Source organism: Pundamilia nyererei, unplaced genomic scaffold, assembly GCF_000239375.1.
Source record: "Pundamilia nyererei isolate P.nyererei 1_Seehausen unplaced genomic scaffold, PunNye1.0 scaffold00018, whole genome shotgun sequence".
In the NCBI taxonomy this organism is placed as follows: domain Eukaryota; kingdom Metazoa; phylum Chordata; class Actinopteri; order Cichliformes; family Cichlidae; genus Pundamilia; species Pundamilia nyererei.
This window is the reverse complement of record NW_005187419.1, coordinates 3,411,319-3,429,403: the sequence shown is the minus strand read 5'-3', so window position 1 is coordinate 3,429,403 and position 18,085 is coordinate 3,411,319. Positions and strand designations below refer to the sequence as shown.

At 40.0% G+C, this 18,085-nt stretch overlaps 1 protein-coding gene across 2 annotated transcripts in view; it reads left to right on the top strand.

Annotated features, from left to right (window-relative positions):
* Nucleotides 1-17,103, top strand: part of kcnj19a (potassium inwardly rectifying channel subfamily J member 19a) — an 18,656-nt gene extending 1,553 nt beyond the window's left edge. The window contains exons 2-3 of one of the 2 annotated variants that reach the window (XM_005726184.1): nucleotides 12,964-13,180; nucleotides 16,057-17,103. In XM_005726184.1, the coding sequence (XP_005726241.1) occupies nucleotides 12,964-13,180; nucleotides 16,057-16,721 (882 nt within the window). In that variant the 3' untranslated portion in view covers nucleotides 16,722-17,103. Of the gene's footprint in view, nucleotides 1-12,963; nucleotides 13,181-13,755; nucleotides 14,145-16,056 lie in introns of those variants that run through there. The other variant, XM_005726186.1, reaches the window with a different exon arrangement.
* Nucleotides 17,104-18,085: the final 982 nt, after the last annotated feature.

Below are 18,085 nucleotides of genomic sequence, written 5' to 3'. Positions count from 1 at the left end.
GGTCCCTACTGACTGTGTCCAGCATCAGCTCCGCTTCAACTGGTGACACATGGGCAGATAGAAGTGTATCAGTAAGCAGATGTGACAGACAGATGCCCCTCCCCCTTGTGTTTGATAGAAAGTTAGACTCAGTGAATCAGTAGGGAGCTGAGATTGACACACCGCAGCAGATCACTGGATTCAGTAAAACAATGCTCTGGAGAGAGAGTGTTAAGACATAAAAAGTATTTAAGGTGATGCATTTTTTTTTAAAATTTCCTTTCTGAAATTTAAAAAGAGTTAGAAAGCACTGCAGTGTTTGAATTTAGCTGCCACAAAAGAAGAAGAAGCTTATGCATTGTTGAAGTGGGTTTGTGCCATTTTGGCTTCAACTTAGCAGATTTTGGGAGAATACAGCTAATAAACCTCAAACTCTAAAAACAGGCAGCAATGCAGAAAATTGCCACAAACAGCACCAAGGTTGACAGGCCCCCCTGTGTTAATTATCGTAATAGAGCTCCATTCAGCCACATCCATGTTCAATGTGCAAAATGGGCCATAAAGAAGACAAACAGCATTAGAGAGGTGCTTGGAGCTTGTTTATATGTGTGTTCTCCTCCGCACAGCTACATCAAGCACAGCATTGGTCAGCTTAATGATGCATGCAGGCAAAAGAGGGAGGCAGGGAGGACTGTGCTATTCCACAGTTACAAGCATGGAGAAAGTGAACAACCCCATAGGCAGAAAGTAAAATTGCACATGTTTGCGATGATTTCACTCACCTACCTTGTAAGACTGAACCATAGGCTTCTCTCCACCTGCGTAATACACCAGTGATAGTGTGAAGTGCAGTACATCAGTACACTGGAGCTCAGTGTTAAATTAAGTAAGTTGAAACTGAAGGCAATTTTTTTAATAACATGGGTATCCAAAACTTAACAAACAGGAGTGTCAATGAGATTGGAACAGACATGAAATCACTAAAAAGAATGGAAACTCCTTTTTAAATTTTTTTTTTTAATGGAGCTGAGGTAAAACCCATTTGCTTCCTTTCTAGACTGCCAGAAATACAATCAGTATATATTCCAAGACCTATGCCAACCCCACATCCTCTTTACACTCCCCCTCTCTGTGAAATACAATAAATACAGCATCCACTGTGTGCTTCTTAGATTTTTTTTTTTATCATTTTTTGCTCAAGGGCTTTCTGGTCTAACCTTATTCTTTCGCTTCAAAGACTCTCTTACCAAGACAGAATATTTGTAGCAGCGCTGCCAGAGTACACACACACACAAAGAAAAAACTAACAGTCTGGTGAGTCAGTGCACAGACCACAAGCCTTGTTTAGGATTTACATATGTGTAAATATTTATCATCAAATACGATGCTGAATTAAACTACTGCCATAGTTGTATTGTTTTAAGTTGGATGCCTTTTAGTGCAGTCCCTGTGTAGAAATGTTGGTGGTGCTGTTGAACTACAGCCTTTTTTAAGTCTTGCCTCATGATAAGATACCCAAAGACATTAGTGGCAGTGGAATCATTTAACTTGTTTAGAAAGAGTTTAAAAGAGAGGCAGAGTTTAAGAAACTAAAGTGGAATACGCGAACAGCCCTCAAACTTCAGAAATCAAAACAAATGTTTTTACACTGCATCAAAATTCAACTTCAACTGTAAATCTCTATCATTTGAACTGCAAGCGGAAACATAGTTGTATCAGTGGGGTTCAAATACTAAAAACTATTGCAGATTTATCTGGAAAAGCTTTGGACATCTACATAAATCAACCCAGAAAGTTTGTGCCTGCAATACGATGTTCGTTACTCGTTAGTCTTTCTAACTGAGGCGTTTCCTCTTGCTTCTCATAAACTGTAACTTGCAAACTTATAAAGCATTCAACGCCTCATTTACATGCAGAGATGTAAATGAGCGGGTATTTTCTCCTGCTGCCACCAGTGTGGTTAAAGTAGTTCGTTTCCTTACTAAATCTTTTCATTGCGCAGTATTTCTTCCCAAACTCATTAAAACAAAAAAAGAAGTGGGACACCACAGATGACAACGATCAGCTTTCCCTCCACTCTGTATGAAGCACTTTAGCCGAATTGAATTTGAAAACACCTGCGTAGCTCCGTTTCCTGTGGGAATCAAAACAAGCATCAAACGAGATTTGCACAAAGCTGAACCAACTCCTTCATCCAGCGCTGCAAGGCATTTTTTTAATGTCTTTAAACACTGGTGGGTTGTACCAGCACATTTCTCAAGGTTTCTATTATATTAAATAGCATCTTCTCATCTTTGTAGTGTTTGGAGAACAATTAAATAAGAGAATTTAGGTAAATCCACAGACTCAGTCTTCACTTTACTCTTAAATAATTCCACATTGAAAGTGCTTTTGTCAGCTCATTAAAATGAGAAAATAGAAGAATAAGAGAAAAGTCAGCATCAATAGCATTTTTTTTTATTTACTTTGTCTTCATCATTTAAATTTAGAACCATGCAACTGTAGGTCTGACTGTCAAAAGAACCATACATTTTAATAAAGATTTTTTTTACCCTAGTGTTCTTATGCAATGCCTTTAATCACTTACCATAAATATTACACAGACAGTTTGATTTATTAGCCCAAAAATGAAAAAATATGAAGGTTACAACTGGGATTAATATGAAATAATAAAGAGAATATATTTAAAAAAAAATGTGATTCAAATTAGTTATTTGTTGCCATTATTTATGCTACCAGTGAAGTCTGACAGAAATAAACACAATATAAATGCAGTGCAGGTAACACATTCAAATATCGTGTGCTGTGGCCGCTGCGCTGATGGTAGTAACATTACTTGTGCAAACTCTAAACGAACAAAAGCTGCCATCGTACTTTGAAATCAGAGTGACGGACGGACCAGCTGTGTCCCTGTCACTAGACAAAAATGTAAAAAAATTAAATAAAAAATGGACGTTGCTTCAGATGAAGGCTCAGACAAAAAGACAGTTCCTTTTTTTCCTGCCTTGTGTTTTCATGAGAGGAAATAAGATGCAAGAGAATGACGCAATTGACCGAAACGCGGATACAATCAAGGGAATTGGGCTGTACCCCTCATGCATATGTAAAAAGAAAGGTAGAGTAGCCTGTTGTCAGACTCCCCAGTTGTGAAAGAACAAACGTAAAGTAATAAGTAATCTTATTTCTGCTTTATTTTTTTGTCCTTTTGTACTCTGCCAACTAAAATACACTAAATACCACACAGAAAAATCACATATCAGTCTGTCTCACTTCCTACTGGAATTCATGGACACACTGAGCCTTCATTTGAAAAGCGCCTTGGGCCATCAGCTCACACCTACGGGCAAAATTTTTGGTTTTCCCTCTCATTTTGGTCATGCCCAAGAAGCCAAAGAGAGGTTTGTGGCTCGTATTAGCAGAGGGGAACACTGCTCGCTGCTTTCTTAAGCCAAGAAGAAATCTGCACCGCACTGAGGGACAATTTAGCACAATCTTTGTTAGATAAAGTCAAAAATCAACATTTAACACAGTGTGTTTGTGATGTTCAGACAGGAAGCAGCCTTGTGATTATCTTGTGCCATATATGCTGTTTCTCATCTCTTAAAAATTAGAATTTAAGGGATTCAGCTCAACTTGCAAAAAGTTATTGCTGTTGCTGCTGTGTTTGGAAAGAGCCCTGTAGTACTGCTGTGGATGATCACTGGACATGGAAAAAGGCCTTGAATCCCTGCATTATAAACGAAATAAGGAAAAGACTGACCAATGACAGCCAACATTTAAAGTCCCACCATAAGCAGCTGAAATGCAGCTTTGGAAGGCATCCACAGCAGCCTCAGAGGGCATCCTGGTGGAACATCCAAGCTGAAAATATGACTCTGGTGTAGCTGTGAGGGCGGGAGGTGGGTGTGAGTGTGCAGGACATTGATTGAAAGAGATGGTGAGCAGTGAAACAGCTGGGTAGAGCCTGGCAGATTTTTTTTCTTAATATTTTCACTGTATGAATGGTGCCTTCTATTTCAGAGATATACAAGGGAGTAAAATAGTCGTGGCTGTATATCTCCTCAGAGGATTGCACAGCAGGTTACACAGGCACTAGAACTGGAATTGATTTCCATTTTTTTTTTCTAATAAGAAAAGACTCAATTATACTATCAGGCTGCAGAGGGCTGGAAAAAACAGACCTCGAATCCCTGCATGTATTGATGAGCGAGTCCAAGAGCTGGAAAGTCTGCTCTGTTCATGTTTCTCGTGTGTTTGTATTCTATACTTAAATAATTCAGTCCACACAGGACAGAACATTCTGATGTAGGAGTGTGCATTCTCAAATATACATAAGAACAGATGTACAGCTTGGATTCCCAAGGTTTCTTTCTGAGGCATTTGCTATGGCTCCGGATCTGTGATGTGAAGTTTTTCTTTCTTCTATCAGGGGTAAAGCACTGGACCATTATTTTTGCATAAATACAGCATCTTTAGGCTCCTAACAATACTAAAAGCATGAGCCTCGTTAAAGAATTTTCCACACAAGAAGAACTCACAGGGTGCACGCTGACAACAAACACACAGTTTGGCCAAGAACATTGTGACACCATATCTGCCAAAGTCACAAAGTTGCCACATGGAGAATTGAATGGCTTTCCAACCTGGTCTCAGCGTTTCAAGCTACACCTAATCTTGTCTCATTTTAATTTTAGCGGAGCTTAAGCCTCTACAGCGACCTCATCAGTATGACTTTACATGCTTCTGTACTCAGGCAAATGTGGCAGGTTGTTACTTTCCAGTACGCTCTCTACTACTACTGCATATTTTCACACACCGAGAAAGCAGCAAAGCATCCTTTGGTATTATCTCCACGTTAAGATTTAGCAATAAACTAATTATGAAGCCGTGTGCTGAGTCTGGTGTGGGAAGTTGGAGAAGAGGCGAGGTGTTGGAGCAGTGGAGGTCATGTTGTCTCGCTGTGTCTGACTTCACTGCCAGAGGCTTGAGATTGGATCCCAAAACTAATTAAAGTGAGCTATTTGTTAAACGGTGCACAGTGTACAGTGGAGCAGCCACATGCAGATGCAGCATAGAAATATAAATACCACTTTTTTGCAGGGAATGTTCAAAAACGTGAACATGTTTCAACAATCGCCCAAAATTAATCTCAACTCTCAGAAGATTTTTGGTTTTTGAGGGACTGCATGGGTGTACTACAATTCAACATTAATGGGTTACATGAGTCACAAAAGTGGCTCTTTCTTAATTTGGCTTAACCAACGTGCACCTCTAACCAGATTAAAATCAGGTGTAAGCGCCACATTTTCAATAACTAAAAGGAATTAATTTCCTAACAATATAATTTCTCATGCTCGTATGCAGAGCTGTATGTTAATAATGCCACAAATGAAGCTGTGCAGTAAAGTTAGAGCAGCGCAAACGCACTGCTTATGTTGTCATGGCAATTTACACGGATTCACAATTAGCAGCGAAGCCCATCTTGCACTGCTGCAACTAATAGAACACAGATTAGAAGATTGATTAGTCTATTAGTATGTACTGCAGAGAATTTCCAATTAATAAAATTCATTTTACTTTGATCTCGTCCAAAACTAAACGGATTCCCACGTCTCCTTCATTAAAGGATAGTGTTAGACCTAAATATGCTTCTTTAAGTTTCATGTTTAACTGGCCCGAGCTTAAAGTTTATGGGCGCTAATGTGCACGTTAGAAATGAACGGCAGCATTAAGATTGCGTTTAGAGTAAAAATAAGACCATTAATTTACGAAATTTCAAGATTAACATCTTTCTGCCATCATTCATCTCCCCCTGTTGTGTAGAAGATAGCCTCTATTAACTTTGTTGTACAGCCCTGAGTAGGTGTCATCTTTGGAAGCTTTTCAGTTGATCTGTGCACAATAGCTGGTCTCACATTATCAGGATGAGCCGCATTTTTCTTGTGCCTCAAGACTCAATTATGTGTGTCCGATTAATGCGCCCATGTGTGTTTGAATAGCTTTCTTTCAGTTCTATTATGTAAAAAGTACACACAACAAAAATATGCAGTCTCAAAGAAAAGTAACCTGGACCTTACCCTCGGTAAAACATGTTAAATAGGAAAACTCTCCTCTTCTCAGTTGACATTTCCACACTCATAAAAGAGCACCTTTAGACAAACGTTCTCTAAAGTGGATAAATCCACCAAATGCTGGTCTCACAATTTAATTGTGTAATTGTGTGCCTGCTCAGCTCAGTGAGGTTTCCCCTCTGAGCTCTTTCATTAACAGATCATGCAGAGGTGTATTAAACTGTATTTGATTGTGATGTAAAAAGCGATTTACAGTAAAGCAGAAATGACTGCGTAAAGGGAGCTTTTAGGCGAAGCAATGAAAGCTCTATGTAAGTGTTGTTCAGTTATATAAAAGGAGAAAAGTAACACATTTAAATAGGAAAAATGAAATCTTGAGTTGCTGTGGTCACCTTGGTGACGATGGTGCAACAAAGGTTCTGCAGAGAAACTGAGCCGTCTTTTATGCTTTTACCAGAGGCTGGCTACATTAAGCGATTCTTTCAACAGCTGAAAGTGTAGGAAGATGCAGACATTCATTTTAAACCCGTTCGTAAGCAGTCTTAAACACAAGCAGTTGTTTGCAGTTGCAGTCTCGTTTGTAAGAGCAGAAGAACACCATGCAGTCTACCTCAGGTTGTTTCTCCCAATTAATTTAACTTGTGATTTAACTTTTCTAATTAATCTCACTCAGTCTTGGCTGGATTGGCTTGAATGAAATGTTAACCAAGGCTTTTCTAAATCTAATGATTAGGCTGTGCATAACTTGCAGCCTGAAAGCGCGCGTGATTTGGACGGATTGTCGGCCGGTCGATCTGATTGCCTATAAGCACCTCCACTCCCATCTCCACTGAGGCTGCTGATTGATGAGGGTCTGGCCGAGCAGGAGTGGAGTTGAGTAGGAAGACCAGGACCCTTTAGGTCTAATCAGTTTTATTTATCACCTGTCTTTATCCATGAGCATCATTCACACCACTGAGACACTTCCACTGCAAGCACAGAGGGGGAAAAAAAAAACGCCTCGCTTTTCTAATGATAATGAGTAGCTGAGTCGTTGATGGGCATGGTGAGCAATCAGACGTGACAGGTAAAAATTCAAAGAGAGATGTTTGTGTGCTCATCCAGTGCTTCTTCTCCCCAAAAATATTGTGGAGAAGAAATAAAAACAGTTCCTGTCTGACTATGTGAGAGCTTGGAGAGAAAAATCTGTTGATTGGTTGAAACAGCATGTCAGATTTACAGGAGGAAAAAAAAGCAGACAAGCTCAGCTATCTCGGGATCTTTGTGCAAGAAGGAGTCTAGGAGAGTGCCAGGGGGCCTTTGTAAGAAGCTTTGCCTGTCAATGTTTGCATACAGTCATCCATCTTTTTAATCTTAAGCGACTAAGACAGAAAGTGAAAAGAAGAATTTCCCTAAGCTAACATGAGATAACCCTCAAAGGAGGAACAATGCCAAATAGTATTCAGTGGCCTGTAAGCACCTGACAAGTGAACAATGCCCGCTCGACACGAAAGTCATTCCCCGACATAAATCCAGACGAGCATCTCATTGATATTCACAGGAGATAGAAATAGAATGCAGTGTTTTCTGGCAATGCAAAACCTGTTTACTCGCACCTTATTCACAGTTTGCATCTGGGAGATAGGACAATATCACCGGCAGGTCAGGATGAAATCGGACTAGGACTAGTAACTGTAGCGCGGGGGGCGGGAAGTACAAAGAAGCACACTAAAAGAAAAATTTCATTAATTAAACTTATTTTTGCAGCACTTCAAACTCAGCAGTAGCTACTTTATTATCTAGTAAAACGAATACAGATTCTAACAATAAATCATGTTTATAGACATGCTGTTTAATATGCACGGTTGTTTGGAGTTTGGATTAATGATTACCTGCTGCAACATTTTGAGATAATTTACACGAGGAAATAAAATGCAGAACCATCTCTGTGCACCGTCACATTAGCTAAGACTAATATGCAGTCTATGTGCATGCATCAGAAAAATTACCTGATGACATTTTGTTAAACTAGTCAGCATCAGTGTTTCAGATAAATATGATGTATCGTCTTTGGATTATTTTATAAACAGTTTCTGCTTTTACTTTTGTTTTCCCATTCGGTATAATGCCTTGATTACCTACATTCACGTCATGCTCAGTTATAGCTTAGCTAGCCTAAAAATAGCCTAGTTAACTTTAAACTTCATCACATTTAAAGAAGGTACCAAAAACCAAGAGAAACGCTCAAGCAAAGTGTATTTTATTCCATAAACTTTATACTATACATGAAAAAAGTGTGCTTATGTGTTTAAGCTCTCTTGAAGACATGTTCATCTAATGGCTCAGACACAGGAGAATAAAGAAGAGGACAGAAATTTCCTTTGTAGTTTTTAGATGATTCCAATTAATTTCTTCACATTTAGCAATCTAAAAGTACTACAGCAGCCACTTTCAATTGCAGTGTGGTTGCATAGGTCCCCTGGTAAAAGGTAGACTGTCTCTAAACAGTCGTGGTTGGATTGGGCCTGATTGTAGTCACCTTTAGACTAATGAAGGTCTGCTAGTAATTGCTGATTTATAACAGACTGCAAACACTCTGCAATCAATATATGTAATATGGGGACTCCACTCAACTGGTCGTATTCTAGTTATATTCTTACATGAAAGCAAAGCTGCTTGAGTTCCTGTCTGATTCGGCTGTTAAAATGATGTCCTGGAGCAATGACATCACTAATTTCTGTTTCAAATCTTTGAGATTCTGGCTGGACTCTGAATGTAAGCAGTCTATGTGTATGCAAATGGCAACAAAATTGCAACAGACAGCAAGAGATTTGTAAATTTCCACCTATTTATCACTGTTATCACAAAAAAATTTAATGGAATTGCAAACTCGACTCCTTCAACCAGGAATCTCTTATTACCACTTTATTGCCATTTTAATGCACCACAGTTGCTTTAACGATGGCAAATGACTCTAAGTGGTCACAGACCCCATTTTTGAAGCAACCATTTCAAAGGAAACATGACTGCAAGTTCATTGCACAGAGTCACAATAAAGGTTGTTTGTGCTGTGGTCTCCAACTGCTGTTTTCTGTCGAGCACCTGTAGCAAGACCGGCATCAGCACATCACCTGGTCTGGTTTATTTGAAGGCCAAATAGCACATCATTATTTATTTCCCTGTTGTTAAGAAGTGGGGTGGCTGTAGCTCAGATGGTAGCGCAGATCAGCTACTAACCGGAAGGTTGGTGGTTCGATCAAAAATATCCTTGGGCAAGATACTAACCCCATGTTGCTCTCCGATCCATCGGAGTGTGAATGTGTATGAATGTTAGATAGGGAGCACTTAACAGCTTAGAAAAAATGCTCGTGTGAATGGGTGTGATTGGGTGAAAGAATTAGTTGTATAAAGCGCTTTGAGTGATCAGATAGAGTAGAAAAGCGCTATATTTGAACCAGTCCATTTACCATTTACCAGAAGTATTCCCTGAATGCTGAAACTTTCAGCAGCTGTCTGCTCTCAGATTTAGGGTTTAGGTTTACATATCTGCAACTTCAGCTACTTTTAGCTACATTCCAAACACTACAGCCCCTCTTCATCTCTCACTCCTTTTCTATTGCAAGTTGAAAGCAGAAAGCTTTCTCTTAGATAAGTGTTTAGGCTAAGCATGCAAATATATTTCAACAGCCGTGTCTTTAATTTAATGTGCGCTCTTCAATCAGCTGGTGACCAGTGGGCTGAAAACATCAACAATGAGTCTGCAGACTGGCTTTTTAACCAAATCATGGAGCAAGCATCTGCTTAACTAGCTAACTCCAGTGGATAATTTCTATTCTAGCCAGAGCAAAATTAGTGGTCAGAGTAAAACAGAATGGCTTAGATCAGTAAACAGATGACCCGGCTAAGTTAGGGGTGTGTTAAGTAGCCTACAAATGGCCAATTTCCAGTTTCATTGGTGTTTCGGGCAGGGGTGAAAGAGGGGACTGTGTTTTAGTGAATAGTGTGTTGATTATTATTAAGATTCACAACAAGAACAAAAGATCCAGAAATGGCAGAAAGCATTACAGAGAAGCTGGTGAGGCTGTGTGGTAGTCTGTGTGGGAGTTCATTATGAAGCTGCGTGGAGCTGAAGTGGAGGAGTAGTGTGTGCTGTTAGGTGGGTGGCTGGTGAGTGACGCATCCAAATAATTGGTTTGAGGTAAAACAATGACCCAAAAAAAGAGAGAAGAGTAGAGAAGGCAGGGTGTCATGTTAAAGAATCTAAAAATTAATCTGTGAAAAGAATAAAATCATCTTTTTGCAGATTATTTTCTTTGGAGTTAATGACATTAATTTACTTTAAAAGGAGTTTAAGCGTCTTTTTTTGATAACTGACTTTAACTGAGCTCCACGATGCCAAAGAAGATATTGTTCCTAATTATCTTAAATGTGGATTTTTGCCAAAATAATCTTTGATGCTCAAGACTTTTTTTCCCCACCCACACCTGTTTTTATCTTCCCTTCCTACATTTTTTATAGCTATGAAAATATTTCACATTAATTATACAGGGTGGGCCATTTATATGGATACACCGTAATAAAATGGGAATGGTTGGTGATGTGATATGATATTAAAGTCCTGTTTGTGGCACATTAGCATATGTGAGGGGGCAAACTCCTCAAGATGGGTGGTGACCATGGTGGCCATTTAGAAGTCGGCCATCTTGGATACAACTTTTGTTTTTTCAATAGGAAGAGGGCCATGTGACACATCAAACTTATTGGTAATGTCACAAGAAAAACAATGGTGTGCTTGGTTTCAACGTAACTTTATTCTTTCATGAGTTATTTACAAGTTTCTCTTTGTTCACAGCCATTGACATGTCGAAGAGGTTAACACGTGAGGAGCAGATCGAAATTGTGTTGATATCTGGTGAATGCAGTAACTGGGTCATTGCAGCAGATTTCAATGCAAGACACCCTGTGAGACCACCCATCTCCCATGCTACAGTCAGCAAACTGCTTGCTAAGTTTCATGAAACTGGTTCAGTGTTGGATTTGCCAAAATGTGGACGCAAGAAAACTCACTAATGAAGAAACATCAGTGGCTATCCTAGCTTCATTCAGCAAGAGCCCACAGCGTAGCACTTGCTGCATGTCACTGGAGAGTGGCATTAGTCGAACATCAGTGATGGTTTGGTGTGGTATATGGGGTACAACGATAGTGGGTCCATTCGTCATCAATGGAAACCTCAAGGCCACTGGATATTTGAAGTTGCTACATGATGATGTGTTTCCCTCTTTATGCACTGAAGCTGGCACGTTCCCTGAGTTTTTCCAGCAAGATGGTGCACCACCACATTATGGGTGCCAGGTCCGAGCATTCCTAGATGAACAGTTTCCTGGAAAGTGGATTGGTCGTCGTGGGCCAGTTGAATGGCCCCCAAGGTCTCCCGATCTGACCCCCTTAGACTTTTGTCTTTGGGGTCATCTGAAGGCAATTGTCTATGGTGTGAAGATACGAGATGTGCAGCACCTGAAACTACGGATACTGGATGCCTGTGCTGGCATTTCTCCTGCGGTGTTGCTATCAGTGTGTGAAGAGTGGGAGAAGAGGGTTGCATTGACAATCCAAGACAATGGTCAGCACATTGAACATGTTTTATAAGTGGCCAGAAACTTGTAAATACAGTAACTCATGAAAGAATAAAGTTACATTGAAACCAAGCACACCATTGTTTTTCTTGTGACATTACCAATAAGTTTGATGTGTCACATGGCCCTCTTCCTATTGAAAAAACAAAAGTTGTATCCAAGATGGCCGACTTCTAAATGGCCACCATGGTCATCACCCATCTTGAGGAGTTTGCCCCCTCACATATACTAATGTGCCACAAACAGGACTTTAATATCACCAACCATTCCCATGTTATTGCGGTGTATCCATATAAATGGCCCACCCTAAAGCTTTTGAAAATCGGAAAGGCTTTTTGCAGCAGGATGTCAGAAAATGTCTTGAAATTTAAAAGACTTTGTAATAACAGGTGAAACAGACTGCTAATTGAGAAAATGTGAAGAGAAAAGGTGAACAGATTGATTAGACAGAATAAGACAGGAAAGAAGAAAACACATCCAGGACCCCGGTGCTGAGCTCTAACATCATCTGGGCAATTAAATGCTTCCGCACCAGTTAACGCTCTGTGGGCAAGTCCTGTCCAAACACAGCTGTCTCATACGTCTGCCTGCAAGTTCTCCTAGAAATCAATGTGAAGCGCAAAGTCTGTGGACATGGCAAACAAGATAGCACAGAGAGAGAGTGAGGGATTATATATAGAGTGAGAGAGTTATATATTTTAAGAGAAATGCATTTTCTCACCTTTTGACTCATGAAATTTTGGAACACTTATTAATTAGATGAAAGTAATAATATTTCTATAGTCTATCGGTCTGCTTTTAAAATATCAGTTGAGTCTGGACCACTATACTCGAATTAATTGATGTTATTTCAATCTGCTGTCCTTTAGATTTGAAGGTAGACATCAACTACAAAACCCAGCACAGGAGAAAGCAGGCAGCATTGAGAACAGCATGAAAGGAGTAGTTGGAGCAGAAGTGGGTTGCAAAGCAGTTTGCAGATGGGCAGAAAGTGCAAGCATGCTAAAGCAGCTTAAATAGTTTTTCATATACAGCTCAATTACAAATGAGGTACTTAACTTGCCACACTTTTCCATTGGACTTGTAATACTGGGCATTTTAACATTGTCATAAAGTACCAAGTAGAATACAAAAAGATTTCATTTATAGGTGGACAGAAGAACTCAATTGACTTTTTAAAGACTACATGAATGTAATTATCACTTCCCTGTCTCTTTCTTTTATTTTTGTACCTTTTTGTTTCGCTTTCTTTACACTTTCCTCTGTCTCCGTCTACTTATGTGTGACTTTTATCTTTCAGTCTCGTCAGACACCTGAGGGCGAGTTCCTGCCTCTGGACCAGTGCGAATTGGATGTAGGCTTTGGAACGGGTGCAGACCAGCTCTTTCTGGTATCCCCTCTCACCATTTGTCATGAAATTAATCCCAAGAGCCCCTTTTTCGACCTATCCCAGCGCTCTCTCATGAGTGAACAGTTTGAAATTGTCGTTATCCTCGAGGGCATCGTTGAAACTACCGGTGAGCAATCTTACATGTCATTTCTTTAAACTGTGTCCTTCCCCATTCCCATTGTTTGTTTTCTCTCCCCACTTTACTCACTCCCAATCTAAATGTAAAGTCCGACATTAATAACAAGCCACATAACGCTCCTATCAAATAGATACTCATAATCTGGAATCTAATTTCCCCACCTTCCCAGTTTGGCATATTTGAACAGCACGAGAACTGGAGAAACCAAGGATGACATCAACACATGAGAATGACGCACTGATTGAATTTCAAGGGATATTTTATTTCTGCAGAATTCGTTTATGTCTACTCTATGCATAATAAAACCCTGTGGTCATAGATGCGTGTGTCACTTTGATGAATGAGGTTTTAGTTGAAGTTCCACTCTATTTTTCACATGACAGCTGAGCGCAGAAGTAATTCAGAGGGTGTGAGACACTGGTATAAAGCCGCTGCTGTACGCTACAGGCAGCCATGCTGGAGTACCCTCAGCAACAACACAGATCTCTCTGTTGCATATTTAACACAATGATTCATCCCAAAAGTCCAATACAAATAAATCCATCCTCCTCTTTTCTTTTCAGCCGTGCTTCTAGGCATCCCCCCATAACCCTGCCTGTGTCACTGTTGTAGGAGAAACCATGGAGCTGAATAGGCTTAGAGCAGAAGGGAAGGATCAGCGGGAAGCGAGAAGCCAGGCAGGCAACACGGCTGTGCTCTGTTGATAACACCATTAAATCAGGGTGCAGCTAGAAGTCTAGTGTCGCAGTGCACAGCACTCGGAGCTGAGGAGTAGAAGAGGAAAGCCCTGGAAGTGTCACCTACAATTGTCCACAATATGCTGTCAACTGTATGGAAAAGGAATGCTTAAAAATGATAACAATAATAAAAATAAGCATATTTTTTAAATGTCATTTACGTATGTGCATCTTCACACTAACCCACATCCCATTACCCCAAACACATTAACAGCTTCCCGGTATATCCAGCTGCTGCTGACACAGCTGTTCAGCTGGTTGATCGTCTCTCCTACTCATTCACTTTGTTTCAACCAGACCTGACAGATTACCATGCAGTGGCTCTAATTCTTGTCAGTTTTAGTTTGTGTCTTCAAGGCATTTTTTTTTTCTGTTTTCAACAATGTGACAAAACTACTTAATTTCATTGCTGATAAAAAAAAAATTCTGACAGCTAAAATCAATTCCAAGCTCTCGTTTAGGTCTGATTTTAAACAACGAGTTATAGTTAGTTTCTTCTGTGTGGCAATAGAACAGGATCACATGGGTTGTCGCTTGAACCCAGCATCACACAAGATCCATGCTGGTGCTGACTTCTGGCAACCTAATGAGATGAAAACTGAGAATGGCAGAATTTGTTAGCTCTATATAAGAAACTATAAAACTAAAGGGCAGTCAACATGGCATAAGATTTTTTTTGTCCTTTTAATGGTATATTGACTCCATCTTTAGGCTGCCCCTTGACAATATGCAGATGATGTGCAACTATGTAAATTCGCTGACCCTAACATAACACTCAGCAAATGAAGTTGATGTACTCTCTAACCTCTGCCAGTGTCAGGAATTTTACATAAAGTCTTGATGTGCCGAGGGCTTTTATTTTTATGCAAAAAGCAGTAGACATTAACCAGAATACCTAAAGTATGCTTAAATGATGAACCTTAACTAGCATGCCTGTCAGACTCGACCCAAAAGCTTCCATTGCATTGATATTACTGTTGTCTTGTGCAACTATAATCAACTGAAGTTCAATTTTTTACTGGTAAGAGAGGAGAAAATGCTGGAAAATTATCCTAAACTTGCAACTGCAATTAAAGCTGAGCCTTAAGGCAATTAGAAAAAAAATACAGAAATGGTGAAGAGTTTCTGTGGATGAAGATGAGTCGTGTGCCTGGAATAGCATCAGGTTATGACATAACACAGAACATATCATCCCTCAGAGGGACTGGATCAGACTCCTACTCTTTAGCCAACTGTAGTGTTTCACAGAAGAGCTCAGGTTGTAGCAAAGCCATTGGATCAGAAAAGAAACTCAAACTAAGTGATTATTGATCACGAATGACCTCCAACAAACATCCAAAAGTCAAGAAAATTACTTTACAAGCCTCAGGTCAAATGGAAAACGTGTACACAAAGCAGACGCACAGGCACCCCCATTACTAGAAATCTTTGCTTAATACATCATCTATAATTTAGGCCCTCCACCAGAGCATGATGAAAACTGATCCCAGTTTGCCAACAGATGATTTTCTTCTAGCTGGCCGAAGACTGAAGCTGCAATCAACACAGAGAGTTAAATAAAGACAAGTAAAGACAGAACACATGCCATGTTGTTTTGATGTAAGAGCATCACGATGATCAGATTTAAATGAGCAATTATCACAACCAGCTTTGCCTAAACCATCTGCCAACTTTAGCCACTATTAATGGAAGAAAATGTGAAAATAATTTACCAGATCAAGGAAAGATAAACTTACAAAGCTTATGAAATCCAGGAAAGAAATATATGCATATATATGATCTTCATCTCACATATTCCATTACAGTACATCAGTATTGGAACATGGCAAGCTTTGAAAATAAAAACATTAGGGTGTAAAAGCCTCTTGTTACTTTTATGAACTGGGAAATGCAATAGCCCTTTCATGTGGGTTTATTTTAAATCTTCTAGTACGTGACTAAACTGAACTGGATAATCACACAGAGCAAAGCATGAAGCTGTCATCACAAGAAATAAAGGAGAGAGAAAAGAGATAGCATGCAGTGATGCCAATCCTACAGATTCCTCGTTATCAGCCTATGATTGTTTTGCTGAAACCCCATTTAATAGCAGTTATTAAAATTATTACTGCCGTCACTCTCTTCTAGGTATGACATGCCAGGCAAGAACGTCATACACTGAGGATGAGGTTTTATGGGGCCATCGTTTCCTACCAGTAATGTCCCTGGAAGAGGGTTTTTTCAGGGTCGACTACTCTCAGTTCCACAGCACGTTCGAGGTGCCGACACCACCGTACAGTGTCAAGGAGCATGAAGAGAAGAATTCTCTCCCCTCGCCTCTGTCTACTCCTACCCCCGCACTGACTGAGAGCCACGGTGCCCGACGTGACCGCGTGTTTTCTGTGGATTGTATTAACACTGCTGAGGAAAGGGGCCATCATGTAGGGACTGGGGTTCGACTTCCAAGCAAATTGCAGAGGATGAGTTCATCGGGGAAGGAGGACCTTCAGAGGAAAGTGCTTATGCTTAGCTCCCAGCACTCAGAGAAGGCCTGCAGCACCGGAGACCTCCCCCTAAAGCTGCAACGTCTCAGTTCCTCACCTGGCCCCGAGGCAGCAAATCGTCTAGGGTTAAAGTCTCTCAAGGTGGGCTTTGAACCCATGACCCAGTCAACTGGAGACCTGTACCAACACAGCCTGCCATCCACGCTGTCCCCTGCTCCGGTTCCCATGCACAGCCCACTTCTTTCAGCCGGTGGGAGGTTGGAGGATAACTTGCCACCAAAGCTAAGGAAGATGAATGCCGACCGCTGAAATCCAGACAGTCCTGGACTATAACAACATACAGACAGTGACCTCTGACCACAAACACATGAAAAGAAGAGTCAAAGATGTACTTTACCCTTGGAGGCTTTGATTAAAACAAAAAAAACAAGAGGTTTATTCATTTTTATTTCTTGAGACTAAATCTTTACTGGAATTACTGTGATTTTGTGCTTAGCAGAGGCTATGCTATTATTAATTTACGCTTTGGTACACACAACCAGAAAACACAAACTTTGAGCTTAAAGCAAACTTGATTATTCTGCAAGAGTTGTGCATGTATACACTAAATCCATTGTTTAATGTATGCACCACTACACTTAACTGTCAATCTTAGTTTTATCTAAATATAAATTATATTAAGATGATAATAAATGCTGTTTGATCTTTCTCTTTATTGTGTTTTTATTACCGCCCCCCCAGAATTTATTATGTTTACATTAACATTTTTAATGCTGCAATTCTGCCAAATATCAATAAGTAATCCAGCAGTGCGATGCAATTGTAGCTTTAATAGGCTGTTGTTAATGCCTGTAATTTTACCACATTGGCAAGCGACACTATGCAGGAACAATTCCATAACTCCGTGGTGCAGTAAGTGGCTATCAGAGAGAGGTAGATGATAATGAGATACACTGCTGTTAAGATGGAAAATATAAATATGTGTTTATTGGAGAATGGAAGCTGATTATAGATGACCTGTTATTGCAGACTGAATGTGGTCAGCTGAGGCATCCTGTTTAACAAGCATATCCAAACGCAGTGTACCGTCTTCACGCCAGTATATTTCAGAACACACGACTACATCAATTTGGTTAGTGGGGCTTATTGTTTTTTATCAACTTATGCCAAAACAATAGATTTATTGAACTGTTGTTCTGCATGTGGTCAGCATTTGTACCAAAAGCAGGTGAAATAGTAGATTGAAAGTGTAGGACAACCCTGAACACATAGGGCTTAATGAAATCCAAGTACAAACGCACAACACGGCATGGATGCAATTAAGGAACAAAAACAAAATCATCATCATCAAATACAGAGTCAGCATATCCAGAGAAGACCAAAGCCTCAATTTTCCTATTGCGAGGAAGGAAGGGAGGGAAAAGGATTTTTGACTGGCTTTAACAGTATGCACGGGGTCTCCCATCAATCTGCAGCTTCGGCCACCCACTCACTTTACACAGAGCCTACATATGCTTCACACACTCTATTCCTGTAATATAGCTGCACTGAGAGCTTTGAGTGCGCTTGTATGTTTGCTAACTACGCATGTGCTTTGCCACTCTTCTCATGCTGTGTATGATTTGCCAGAAGTGGATAATAATAGCTTTACTGAAAGAAAGAAAGAGTGTGAT